Source organism: Homalodisca vitripennis, unplaced genomic scaffold, assembly GCF_021130785.1.
Source record: "Homalodisca vitripennis isolate AUS2020 unplaced genomic scaffold, UT_GWSS_2.1 ScUCBcl_943;HRSCAF=3927, whole genome shotgun sequence".
NCBI lineage: Eukaryota > Metazoa > Arthropoda > Insecta > Hemiptera > Cicadellidae > Homalodisca > Homalodisca vitripennis.
In genome coordinates, this window is record NW_025777066.1 from 18,173 (window position 1) to 31,848 (window position 13,676).

Below are 13,676 nucleotides of genomic sequence, written 5' to 3' on the forward strand. Positions count from 1 at the left end.
AAACTAAGACTGCAGGACATTTTTCTACAAGTGTGGAAACACCGGAAAGTTGGTCTTATGTCAAACTAATAATTTTTTTTTATAATACAAATTTAAACTAACAATTTAAAAACAAACACAACTGAAATTAACTTTTAAAAATACAACAAATACAAAATATTTTATATAGTCATGAAAAAATAACATTTAAACAACAAACAAGACATTTCAAAATTTACTATGAAACATTTTAATTTTATATATTAAAATATGTCTGATTAACAAGAAAACATTAAATGCATTCAAAAAAATAAACTATGAATATAATAAAACAATTTTTAAATTAAATTAACTTTTAGTTATACAATAAATAACTAGATTAATGCATGTACTCCAATTTCCCAACATTTGAATTACTGCTTTCTTTGGAGATGCTGCTACTGGTCCTCTCCTTTCTGTAATCAAACGTTCAAGTATATTAAGAGGCCATCATGTAAGTTCATTCAATAAGTAGTAGTTCTTACTATCTAAGACACATATAGTTTAATAAAATAAAATTAGTTTAGTTCATTAAATTAGCATCTGCCTACTTTTATTCTTATAAGCTAATCGAGAGTATTTGGTCAAGATAACATCAAATGTAATCGATATTGTCAAGTCCTCTGGAGAATCACAGAAGAACAACAGCCAGAGAAATCTATAGCTCATTTCATTCTCGAGATGTTCTGCGGACACCTAAACTGAAATTCAATCATACAAAATATACAAGGTACATTACGTATTGTAACAAACCGGGGTTGCATGCACATTTTCAAATCTATAGCTCATTTCATTCTCGAGATGCTCTGCGGAAAGCTAAACTGAAATTCAATCATACATAATATACAAGGTACACTACGTATTGTAACAATCTGGGGTTGTATGTAGTTTCAAATCTATAGCTCATTTCATTCTCGAGATGTTCTGCGGACAGCTAAACTGAAATTCAATCATACAAAATATACAAGGTACAATACGTATTGTAACAAACTGGGGTTGCATGTAGTTTCAAATCTATAGTTCATTTCATTCTCGAGATGTTCTGTGGACACCTAAACTGAAATTCAATCATACAAAATATACAAGGTACATTACGTATTGTAACAAACTGGGGTTGTATGTAGTTTCAAATCTATAGCTCATTTCATTCTCGAGATGTTCTGCGGACAGCTAAACTAAAATTCAATCATACAAAATATACAAGGTACAATACGTATTGTAACAAACTGGGGTTGCATGTAGTTTCAAATCTATAGCTCATTTCATTCTCGAGATGTTCTGCGGACACCTAAACTGAAATTCAATCATACAAAATATACAAGGTACATTACGTATTGTAACAAACCGGGGTTGCATGCACAATTTCAAATCTATAGCTCATTTCATTCTCGAGATGCTCTGCGGAAAGCTAAACTGAAATTCAATCATACATAATATACAAGGTACACTACGTATTGTAACAAGCCGGGGTTGCATGCACAGTTTCAAATCTATAGCTCATTTCATTCTCGAGATGTTCTGCGGAAAGCTAAACTGAAATTCAATCATACAAAATATACAAGGTACATTACGTAATGTAACAATCTGGGGTTGCATGTAGTTTCAAATCTATAGCTCATTTCATTCTCGAGATGTTCTGCGGACACCTAAACTGAAATTCAATCATACAAAATATACAAGGTACACTACGTATTGTAACAATCCGGGGTTGCATGCACAGTTTCAAATCTATAGCTCATTTCATTCTCGAGATGTTCTGCGGAAAGCTAAACTGAAATTCAATCATACATAATATACAAGGTACACTACGTATTGTAACAATCTGGGGTTGCATGTAGTTTCAAATCTATAGCTCATTTCATTCTCGAGATGTTCTGCGGACACCTAAACTGAAATTCAATCATACAAAATATACAAGGTACATTACGTATTGTAACAAACTGGGGTTGCATGTAGTTTCAAATCTATAGTTCATTTCATTCTCGAGATGTTCTGTGGACACCTAAACTGAAATTCAATCATACAAAATATACAAGGTACATTACGTATTGTAACAAACTGGGGTTGTATGTAGTTTCAAATCTATAGCTCATTTCATTCTCGAGATGTTCTGCGGAAAGCTAAACTGAAATTCAATCATACAAAATATACAAGGTACATTACGTATTGTAACAAACTGGGGTTGCATGTAGTTTCAAATCTATAGCTCATTTCATTCTCGAGATGTTCTGCGGAAAGCTAAACTGAAATTCAATCATACAAAATATACAAGGTACATTACGTATTGTAACAAACTGGGGTTGTATGTAGTTTCAAATCTATAGCTCATTTCATTCTCGAGATGTTCTGCGGAAAGCTAAACTGAAATTCAATCATACAAAATATACAAGGTACATTACGTATTGTAACAAACTGGGGTTGCATGTAGTTTCAAATCTATAGCTCATTTCATTCTCGAGATGTTCTGCGGACACCTAAACTGAAATTCAATCATACAAAATATACAAGGTACACTACGTATTGTAACAAATCCGGGGTTGCATGCACAGTTTCAAATCTATAGCTCATTTCATTCTCGAGATGTTCTGCGGAAAGCTAAACTGAAATTCAATCATACATAATATACAAGGTACACTACGTATTGTAACAATCTGGGGTTGTATGTAGTTTCAAATCTATAGCTCATTTCATTCTCGAGATGTTTGCGGAAAGCTAAACTGAAATTCAATCATACAAAATATACAAGGTACATTACGTAATGTAACAATCTGGGGTTGCATGTAGTTTCAAATCTATAGCTCATTTCATTCTCGAGATGTTCTGCGGAAAGCTAAACTGAAATTCAATCATACAAAATATACAAGGTACATTACGTATTGTAACAAACCGGGGTTGCATGCACAGTTTCAAATCTATAGCTCATTTCATTCTCGAGATTCTCTGCGGAAAGCTAAACTGAAATTCAATCATACATAATATACAAGGTACACTACGTATTGTAACAATCTGGGGTTGTATGTAGTTTCAAATCTATAACTCATTTCATTCTCGAGATGCTCTGCGGAAAGCTAAACTGAAATTCAATCATACAAAATATATAAGGTATATTACGTATTGTAACAATCTGTGGTTGTATGTAGTTTCAAATCTATAGCTCATTTCATTCTCGAGATGTTCTGCGGAAAGCTAAACTGAAATTCAATCATACATAATATACAAGGTACACTACGTATTGTAACAAACCGGGGTTGCATGCACAGTTTCAAATCTATAGCTCATTTCATTCTCGAGATGCTCTGCGGAAAGCTAAACTGAAATTCAATCATACATAATATACAAGGTACATTACGTATTGTAACAAACCAGGGTTGCATGCACAGTTTCAAATCTATAGCTCATTTCATTCTCGAGATGCTCTGCGGAAAGCTAAACTGAAATTCAATCATACATAATATACAAGGTACATTACGTATTGTAACAATCTGGGGTTGCATGCACAGTTTCAAATCTATAGCTCATTTCATTCTCGAGATGCTCTGCGGAAAGCTAAACTGAAATTCAATCATACAAAATATACAAGGTACATTACGTATTGTAACAAACTGGGGTTGTATGTAGTTTCAAATCTATAGCTCATTTCATTCTCGAGATGTTCTGCGGAAAGCTAAACTGAAATTCAATCATACATAATATACAAGGTACATTACGTATTGTAACAATCTGGGGTTGCATGTAGTTTCAAATCTATAGCTCATTTCATTCTCGAGATGTTCTGTGCACCTAAACTGGACACCTAGGTGTCTGGCAAAAAAGGACACCTAAACTGAAATTCAATCATACAAAATATACAAGGTACATTACGTATTGTAACAAACTGGGATTGTATGTACAGTTTCAAATCTATAGCTCATTACATTCTCGAGATGTTCTGCGGAAAGCTAAACTGAAATTCAATCATACAAAATAAAGTTGACTCGAAATTGACCCACCAAGTTACTACATAATTATGTTTTATTTGTTGAAATAGTTCTACATGTGTGCAGACAGACATACAAAAATGAAATTTTCCAGTCTCTTCGCTAACGCTCCGCCAATAATACGTTATACATTTGCACGTACTTAGAAAAGACCACGAAAAGAAAAAAATGACATTTCTATTTTCAAAACACATTATGGCATGTTTTAGTACATTTTAAAAGTTAATTTTTAAACACTAATGGTCAAGTCAAGTTTCACTTACTAAATCGAATGTGAGTAGATATGTTTTAAATTGGTTATATTAAAAGTAAACGTGTCATGTAAGCTAGATTCCTAATCAGTTCCTTAATTTTAAAGCATTTACGTAAGAATTTAATGACTATGATCATGAGAATGTTCATGATATTTGGGAAGCTGTGCTTCCAGTCACTAAAATGTGTAAAGTTTTTGCATCACCTGTTTGAAATAAATAACATTCAATACAACATAAATTATCACCTGACTGTGAGTAATAACCAATCCTATAAACAACATCCATATTAGGAAAGGTGCGCTTAAATATATTTCCATACAATGCTTTTTCCATCATAGTAAGTTCGCAGGAATTATATCTCCACTATTATTTTTTGTTTTCATCATTGTCATTTGTCTTAGCATTCCAAGTAGAAGGATCATCTATGGAAAATGATGAATGGTTACCTCAACCTGTGATTGTACACTAATTTCAATTGGCTGCTGAAAAACTTCAGGCTCATCATTTAGGTTAACGTTGTTGCAGGGCTGATCAATGTGTGTATCTAGGCCTAGTAATTCTTCTTCTGTAAAGTTAAACGAGGTCGATGAAGAAGGTTAATGATAAGTCATCTCAGCATTCACAGGTAGGCGTTAAATTATTAATGTATGTCCTATTTTAGGTACTTTCTTAAATAGTTTGTTGCGACCCAGCCTTTCAGCAGTGCGTTTTTTGTATTCAAACAATAATTACATGAGCTAATAAGATGTGCAGGTGACGTTATTTGGTTGATGAGAGGATGGAAATAACACATACGCTCACGACCCAACTACAGACAGCAGTGACGATAAAATAGACTGGAAGTGTGGCCAAAGCCACCAACTGCAATTTATTGGACTTTTTTAAGCAGAGGGAACCTTCAAAAGATACCAACGTCCCGGTTATAATGGACTTTTACCCCACTAAACCACTCTGCTGCCACGTCCTTTCGTGGCCGTACAACATCTGGATCCTATGTCCACTGGTTGTAGAGTGTACGCTTAGACAAAATAAAATTGCATATATAATTTAAGCGTATTGGCTGGGAATGCAAACTGAAACAAAGTCCTGACTTGCTAAATGGTTGTGGTCCCTGACAAGGAACGCCGTAGGTCCTTTCGTGGACCCGTACCTAATAGTGGTCCACACTAAAAGTTCATACTTAATAAATAAATTAAACCTAATTAATACTTAACGAATAAGTAATAATATTCATATAATAAACTACACTGTGATTTGATAATAAAGAGAGAGGATTATAGTTATACTTAATCAATTTTAAGATATTTTTTATAATCTAGACAAGTAAATAGTGGGATTTAGAAGAACAGTTTTTATTTTTACATTATAAATTATATGACAATAGTAAACATTACAATTATGAAGAGCTGGAGACGGAATACAGTCAACTTGAAACCATTAATCAGCAACCCCAGTGAATTGTGTTCAACTGTAAAGTGTTCGATATAAAATTGTTGAGCGGACGGCCAAGAGTGCTGTAGCTTACAATGAGAAATTTGGCAACTGGTGAGCATCCACAATGTAACTTAGAACTGGACTTTGCGGATTTTCATATTAGATGGTATTTATTATCAGATTTGAAATTGACAGCCAATGGCACTTCAGACTGGAGAGTAATAGTGCAGCGGCTGCAAACTAGAATTTTGGTATCTGGTAAGTATCCACATCGGACCTTCACACTGAAAGAGCAATGGTGCAGCGGCTGCAAACTGGAATTTAGGTACCTGGTAAGAATCCACATCGGACCTTCACACAGGATGAGCAATGGTGCAGCGGCTGCAAACTGGAATTTAGATATCTGGTAAGTATCCACATCGGACCTTCACACTGGATGAGCAATGGTGCAGCGGCTGCAAACCGGAATTTAGGTATCTGGTAAGTATCCACATCGGACCTTCACACTGGATGAACAATGGTGCAGCGGCTGCAAACTGGAATTTAGGTTCCTGGTAAGTATCCACATCGGACCTTCACACTGGATGAGCACTGGTGCAGCGGCTGCAAACTGGAATTTAGGTTCCTGGTAAGTATCCACATCGGACCTTCACACACTGGATGCAACATGGTGCAGCGGCTGAAAACTGGAATTTAGGTTCCTGGTAAGTATCCACATCGGACCTTCACACTGGATGAGCACTGGTGCAGCGGCTGCAAACTGGAATTTAGGTTCCTGGTAAGTATCCACATCGGACCTTCACACTGGATGAACATGGTGCAGCGGCTGAAACTGGAATTTAGGTTCCTGGTAAGTATCCACATCGGACCTTTACACTGAAAGAGCAATGGTGCAGCGGCTGAAAACTGGAATTTAGGTATCTGGTAAGTTTCCACATCGGACCTTCACACTGAATGAGCAATGGTGCAGCGGCTGCAAACCGGAATTTAGGTATCTGGTAAGTTTCCACATCAGACCTTCACACTGGATGAACAATGGTGCAGCGGCTGCAAAGTGGAATTTAGGTTCCTGGTAAGTATCCACATCGGACCTTCACACTGGTTGAGCAATGGTGAAGCGGCTGCAAACTGGAATTTAGGTTCCTGGTAAGTATCCACATCGGACCTTCACACTGGATGAGCAATGGTGCAGCGGCTGCAAACTGGAATTTAGGTTCCTGGTAAGTATCCACATCGGACCTTCACACTGGATGAACAATGGTGCAGCGGCTGCAAACTGGAATTTAGGTTCCTGGTAAGTATCCACATCGGACCTTCACACTGGATGAGCAATGGTGCAGCGGCTGCAAACCGGAATTTAGGTATCTGGTAAGTATCCACATCGGACCTTCACACTGGATGAGCAATGGTGCAGCGGCTGCAAACCGGAATTTAGGTATCTGGTAAGTATCCACATCGGACCTTCACACTGGATGAACAATGTTGCAGCGGCTGCAAACTGGAATTTAGGTATCTGCTAAGTGTTCACAATGAAATTCCAGACTAAATGATCAATATTGTAATTTTGGCACGTGCTGGTGAGTATCCTTGGTTTAACTTCTAAACTGATGAGTAGTTCAGATTGTGAAGCAGGAATGTAGCATTAAGTTTGGTCTTGTGTTGAATTGTGGTAAGTGCAGAGATTTGTTGTTGGCTGTTTTAGTACATTCCCTGGGGTTTTTGATTCCATTTTGCATTTCCATTTTTTTCTCTTTATATTAATTTTCAGTTTGCAGAAGTAGCAAATTTAAAAAACTGCCGGTACTACGGCTTTTGGAATTTATATTTCTTCTCATTCTCTGTTATTCACATCAGAACATGGGGCACATCAGGAATTTTATAAGATTGTAACATAAATTTATCCAGACATATTTCTTAAACAACTTTTTAAATTTTAATGATTTTTTACTAAGCTATTTCTATGGTTACAAAATTGCCCAATTGTTGATTTTGAAATGACATATCAGAATGAATACCGTTTATTTTTTTTCAAATTCTACCTTTAGTATGGCCCGTAGTATAAGGGGAACAACTCCAGTTATACTAAGTATGGAGTAGTAAAAATAATACGAGATTTAGTTACTTTAATTAAATTGTTATAGTTACTCTTAGTGTCAGCGTTACTTTAGAGCAAAATTTCCACGTGAGTGTAAAATGCACTTTTTAAAATTATAGGCCTACTTATACTACGCACATTAGTATAATGTGAACTGAAATTCGTGTAATTGCCAAATTATTAAAGAATATGAAAATAGGTTATTAATTAAACAGCATTAGATAAATATTACATTAAATAATTATTTACCCAATGAAATAAAATATTATTTTGCAGAGGGCATTCGATATTAAAATACAGCTACAAAGAATATTAGTTTACTTTTTCAATATTATCATAATTAATGCGACTCAATAATATGTTTTATAAATACAGAAGGCTAAGTTAAATCATATACTAAATTTGTATGTACACCTTTACGTAAGAGTTTTTAACAGTTTGACCGCAAGGAGGAGGTGAGTGTGCGGCAGACGCCGTAAGTAGAGTCATTAAGATTACTCAAGGTTACTCAGTATTGAGCCGCAGTGAAGATGTTAAACATTAAAGGTTCTACAAGATCCTCTTCATCGCTTATCGGCTGCATTGAGCGAGTGAATAGATTCTTAATTGAGGCACTACACTAAACTAACAAAGCGACAAAGATTACTTTCAGAGAGTCCAAGATAGTTCTTGAAATCGTTTGGGGTTTTCTTGTCTTAATGTTCCTAAAAAAAAAATGCAACGTCACTAAACTTATTCCTGTTCTCAAGCCATTCTCCAATTATTATAAACATGGATATCTTGGAAAAATGCAAATAAAAAGGTATAGGCCCTTTTATCTATAATATGTATAAAAGAAAGTCGTGTTAGTTACACTATTTATAAGTCAAGAACGCCTGATCCGATTTGGCTGAAAATTGGTAGGGAGGTAGCTAAGAACTGGGATAAGAACATAGGATACTTTTTATCCCGTTCCCGATTCAGGATTCCGCCCCACTGGTCTCTAAAAGTTACATAAATACCCGTAAGAAATGCATTGCAGCAAACATATGTTATTAAGTGAAAGAGCCTTTTCAAATTTAATCAGCTGTTCTTTGTAAACATGTATAATGCGACAAAAGAAACATATGTTTATATCATTTAATTACTATTTTACATTTCTTTACACTTATAGTTTGAAAGCATAGAGTAAGCTTAAGAGAAACAGCAAATTTTGTTTCAACTGTTTCTGCAATCACTGTTAAACATAGACTTTACTATCCAGATAATACAATTCAAATTTTAATTTTTTACAATTGAAAGCAATTATCTCTGCATCTCCCAAGTCAGATTACATTATTTGCTATCATCATTTCGACATGCTTTCCATCTAACCCATCTAACCTATGGCACAAATACAAGGATAATATGGCAGAAGATATTTTACATCAAATTCGTGTCAATTCAAGAAATCCCAATCTTGAAATGAATTAGGAGATACATAATAGGGCCTTGCTTTTGATTTAAGACATGTGCTATCTCATATGCGGTAGTTTATTAGTCAGGTTAGGAATGCCAGTACCAAATTGTGAAATGAATGACGCATTTAATCGAGAATTGGAACGGAAACGTAAATATGATCACCAGGAATTAGATTTAGAAGTTCAAACGAATGTACCCCTGATGAATCCCCAACAAATGGAAGTTTATGATACATTAATGAAGGCAACTGATGATGGAAATGGTGGTTTCTATTTCCTGGATGCCCCTGGTGGAACTGGTAAGACATTCCTCATGTCAGTAATTTTAGCCACTGTTCGTGCAAGATCCAACACTGCGGTTGCAGTTGCTTCTTCTGGAATAGCAGCCACATTACTAAAAGGATGTCGTACGACACATTCTGCATTAAAATTGCCGTTAAATCTGGAATATATTGAAAAACCAACATGCAATATGGCACTCCGCTATGGCCAAAGTTTTATTAGAATCGAAGATCATCATCTGGGACGAATGCACAATCGCGCATAAACGTGCATTGGAAGCACTCTACCGAACATTGCAAGATCTACGTAATGACTCGAGATGTTTTGGAGGCTCAATGATTTTACTGCCTGGCGATTTCCGCCAAACATTGCCAGTAATTCCCAGATCGACTGCTGCCGACGAGATAAACGCTTGCCTCAAATCATCGAATCTATGTTAAGAAACTTCAGCTGACAACAAACATGAGAGTAGCATTGTTGAACGATACATCTGCTGAAGATTTCTCTGAGCAATTGCTGACTATCGGTAATCGTCGAGTACCTGTCGACGAATCGAGCGGGTTGATTTCATTTCCTCCGAATTTCTATAACTTTGTCTCATCGAAAGACGAACTCATTAACAAAGTATTCCCAAACATCATTAATAACCTCAAAAATAATGAATGGTTGAGTGAGCGAGCAATTTTGGTAGCTAAGAATAAAGATGTAGATGACTTAAACTACATAATTCAGAATGAGATCATTGGTACACTGCATTCTATCAAATCTATTGACTGTGTAGCAAATGAAGGTGATGCCACCAACTATCCAATTGAATTTTTAAACTCCTTGGATGTACCTGGCTTACCACAGCACAATTTACAACTAAAGTTTGGTTGTTGTAATCATGCTTAAAAACTTAAACCAGCCAAAACTGTGCAACGGAACACATTTGGTGGTAAGTAAATTGATGAACAATTTTATTTACGCCACAATACTCAAAGGAAAATTCAAAGGTGAGGAAGTTGTCATTCCGAGTATCCCGATGATTCCAACCGACATGCCATTTCAATTTAAACGACTTCAATTTCTGATCCGTCTTGCATTCGCCATGACTGTAAATAAGTCACAAGGCCAATCGTTAAAAGTTTGTGGTCTTAATCTCGAACATCCATGTTTTTCCCATGGTCCATTATATGTGGCATGTTCACAGGTCGGAAGACCTTCCGCGTTATTTTTTTCGCGCCTAATAAAAAAAAACAAAAAATGGTTTATCACAAGGTGCTACAATAAATGGCAAATAAAGAATCATTGAATAATTGTATTTTTTTATTTACAATTATCCTAATTTAAAAAGTACAAAATGTGATCATGTGATATTGCCTTTAAGGCGGAACAAAGTTCGCTGGGTCAGCTAGTCGTGGTATAAAATATAATATACGAGTAAAATATATGTCACAATAGAACAACATTTAATAGAACTATATTATTTCTAAGTGGAAAACTTATCAAACTTATATATCAGGATGGTAAGGCACCTTCTGGGCCCTATCCGTCATTTCACATTCATGCCGTCACCTTCAATGAGGCTCTTCAGAAATCTTTACTAGATTGCTGATAGTAAAGCATTTTGTATCTTACCAAAACAAATCAACGTGAAGTTTTCTCGGAAAATGAAGTAACTATTCGAACAATCACATAATATAAGGGTAATTCAAATTATTGAGGAAAGCAGGAAAGTTTATTACTCCATTGTTAAATTTAGTAACCTAAGGTAAAGATTTGATCTTTACCTAAGGTAAAAATGATCTTGAGCTTCGCTCTATAAGAACAACGTTAATCCTCAAACCCTTTTACGCACTAGTATTTCATTCTAGCGTTAGAAAATATGTCTAATTCTTTAAACCTTTTAAATTGTTCAATACCTTTTAATTTCTTGTAAAGTTTATACTTCATTAGCGCTGAACTGATGAAGTACCAACACGTTTGAATTTATATTTTCGAGCCCCAAGGTTCAAGATTGAGAACGTCACTGAGTCAAGGTCCAGTGGGTGTGTCTGTCTGGTGACTGTCTGGCGGGTGTGACTGTCCGGCGGGTGTGACTGTCCGGTGATTGTCTGGCGGGTGTGACTGTCCGATGACTGTCCGGCAGGTGTGTCTGTCCGGTGATTGTCTGGCGGGTGTGACTGTCCGGTGACTGTCCGGCGGGTGTGACTGTCCGGTGATTGTCTGGCGGGTGTGACTGTCCGGTGACTGTCCGGCGGGTGTGACTGTCCGGTGATTGTCTGGCGGGTGTGACTGTCCGGTGACTGTCCGGCGGGTGTGACTGTCCGTGACTGTCTGGCGGGTGTGACTGTCCGGCGGGTGTGACTGTCCGATGACTGTCCGGCAGGTGTGTCTGTCCGGTGATTGTCTGGCGGGTGTGACTGTCCGATGACTGTCCGGCAGGTGTGACTGTCCGGTGACTGTCTGGCGGGTGTGACTGTCCGGTGACTGTCTGGCGGGTGTGACTGTCCGGTGACTGTCCGGCGGGTGTGACTGTCCGGTGACTGTCTGGCGGGTGTGACTGTCCGGCGGGTGTGAAACATACATTTCTTATCTTGATCAAAACATGCACTGAAGAAAATTGTGCCTCTGTTCAATTAGTGTACATTTAGAGACTTTAAAAAATTCTGTTTTTCTCATAGTTCATTTTTTTCTGTTTCCTGAAAGAAGAAATAACATACAACACTTTTTTACAAAAGCTCTACTGGTACTGGTGGCCACTATTATCCAAATGGTGTATCTCGCGTCGTTAGATTCTTGAATATCATAAATCAAAACATTTACACTTTCCATTTACATGACCTTAGAGGACATTGGTCTGTTTAATGAGAGAAAGTCCGAAGCCACCTTGGAGGAAGGTGACTGTAATACCATTCTGCTCACTCTCAAACCCGGATGCAACCTCCACCTTCTCTCATGCTCCGCGCGAATCCATTTCGAGACAACCCTAGAGGATTCACACCTTGGAACACCGCAGAATGGTTGAGGGCCCGTCATGATTGTTGCTGAGCCCTGGTTGGCCAGGGCATCAACTCTTTCATCCCAAGAATCCCCTCATGACCAGGAACCCAACAAACGGTTACATTGTTGATTCTAGCAAGGGTGGAAACGGTCTGATAGCAATCCCAAACAAGTTTGGATTTGATTGCACAAGAATCCAGCGCCATCAGCGCTGCCTGACTGTCCGTGAAAATGTTAATCGTCTTGCCCCTATATCGCAGACGAAGATTCTCACAAGCACATTCCATAATGGCTGCGACCTCCGCTTGAAAGACTGTCGGATACGGACCCATAGGAACCACCAGCTCCCTACATGGTCTCACTCCCAGAATTCCAGCGCCTGTGCCGCTTTTTGTTTTGGAGCCGTCTGTGTACCATTCGAGCTCCGCTGGTGGGAGAGGTTTCTTCCCCTCTGACCAGTCATCCTTCGAGGGTAAAATAATCCTAAAGGGTTTGTCAAAGGATACTTATAAATTAATTTTCATACTCTTTTAGCGTTGAGAACTTATACTCATAACACACGATACTCGCATCAAGTCGGCATTACAGTTTCTATATTTTTAAAAAAAATCATTCAGTGTAACACATTTGTATTATATTTCTCAAGTTTTGTACCGTAACGTGTGTTTGAGTTACAACTTCGCTTTTGCGTTGCAATTACCTAATCTTTACTGGTTTAAAAACACGTGAAGGATGGGTTACTATCGTTAGATGGCGAAGAAGTATATAGACTTATAGTCCCTTGTTATAGCTGAACTTCTAACCCTTCCTCGTTATTTATTGTTATTCGGTCTGTCCTTCACTATAATTACCATAACTAATACTTCATACGACAGTGCAGCAAAACTAGATTTATACTCGGTTACGTATCATTATCAACGTGACTCATCAATTGCCTGCGTGGTCACTGTTGTCATTGCCATCCAGCCGGATTAAAAATAAATTCTAAAACCATTAATAATATCAAAAATTACTAAACTACTATTTTTTACTTATAAAATCATTTGTTCTATTATTAGTTTTGAGTTCCAATATTCACGACCAGAGCCTACGCACAAGTCCTAGGCCCATGTAGGCTCATCCCGGTTATACTACTCTTCTTATTTCAATTTTGAATTTAATTAAATACAATTAATGAAAGGTTTATTATAAT

General features: G+C 37.0%; 1 protein-coding gene across 2 annotated transcripts in view; it reads right to left on the bottom strand.

Annotated features, from left to right (window-relative positions):
• Positions 1-238: 238 nt before the first annotated feature.
• The window catches only part of LOC124371115 (telomerase Cajal body protein 1-like), a 48,906-nt gene continuing 35,468 nt past the window's right edge, over positions 239-13,676 (bottom strand). For both annotated transcript variants that reach the window (XM_046829430.1, XM_046829429.1), the window contains exon 6: positions 239-434. In XM_046829430.1, the coding sequence (XP_046685386.1) occupies positions 328-434 (107 nt within the window). In that variant the 3' untranslated portion in view covers positions 239-327. The remainder of the gene's footprint in view (positions 435-13,676) is intronic.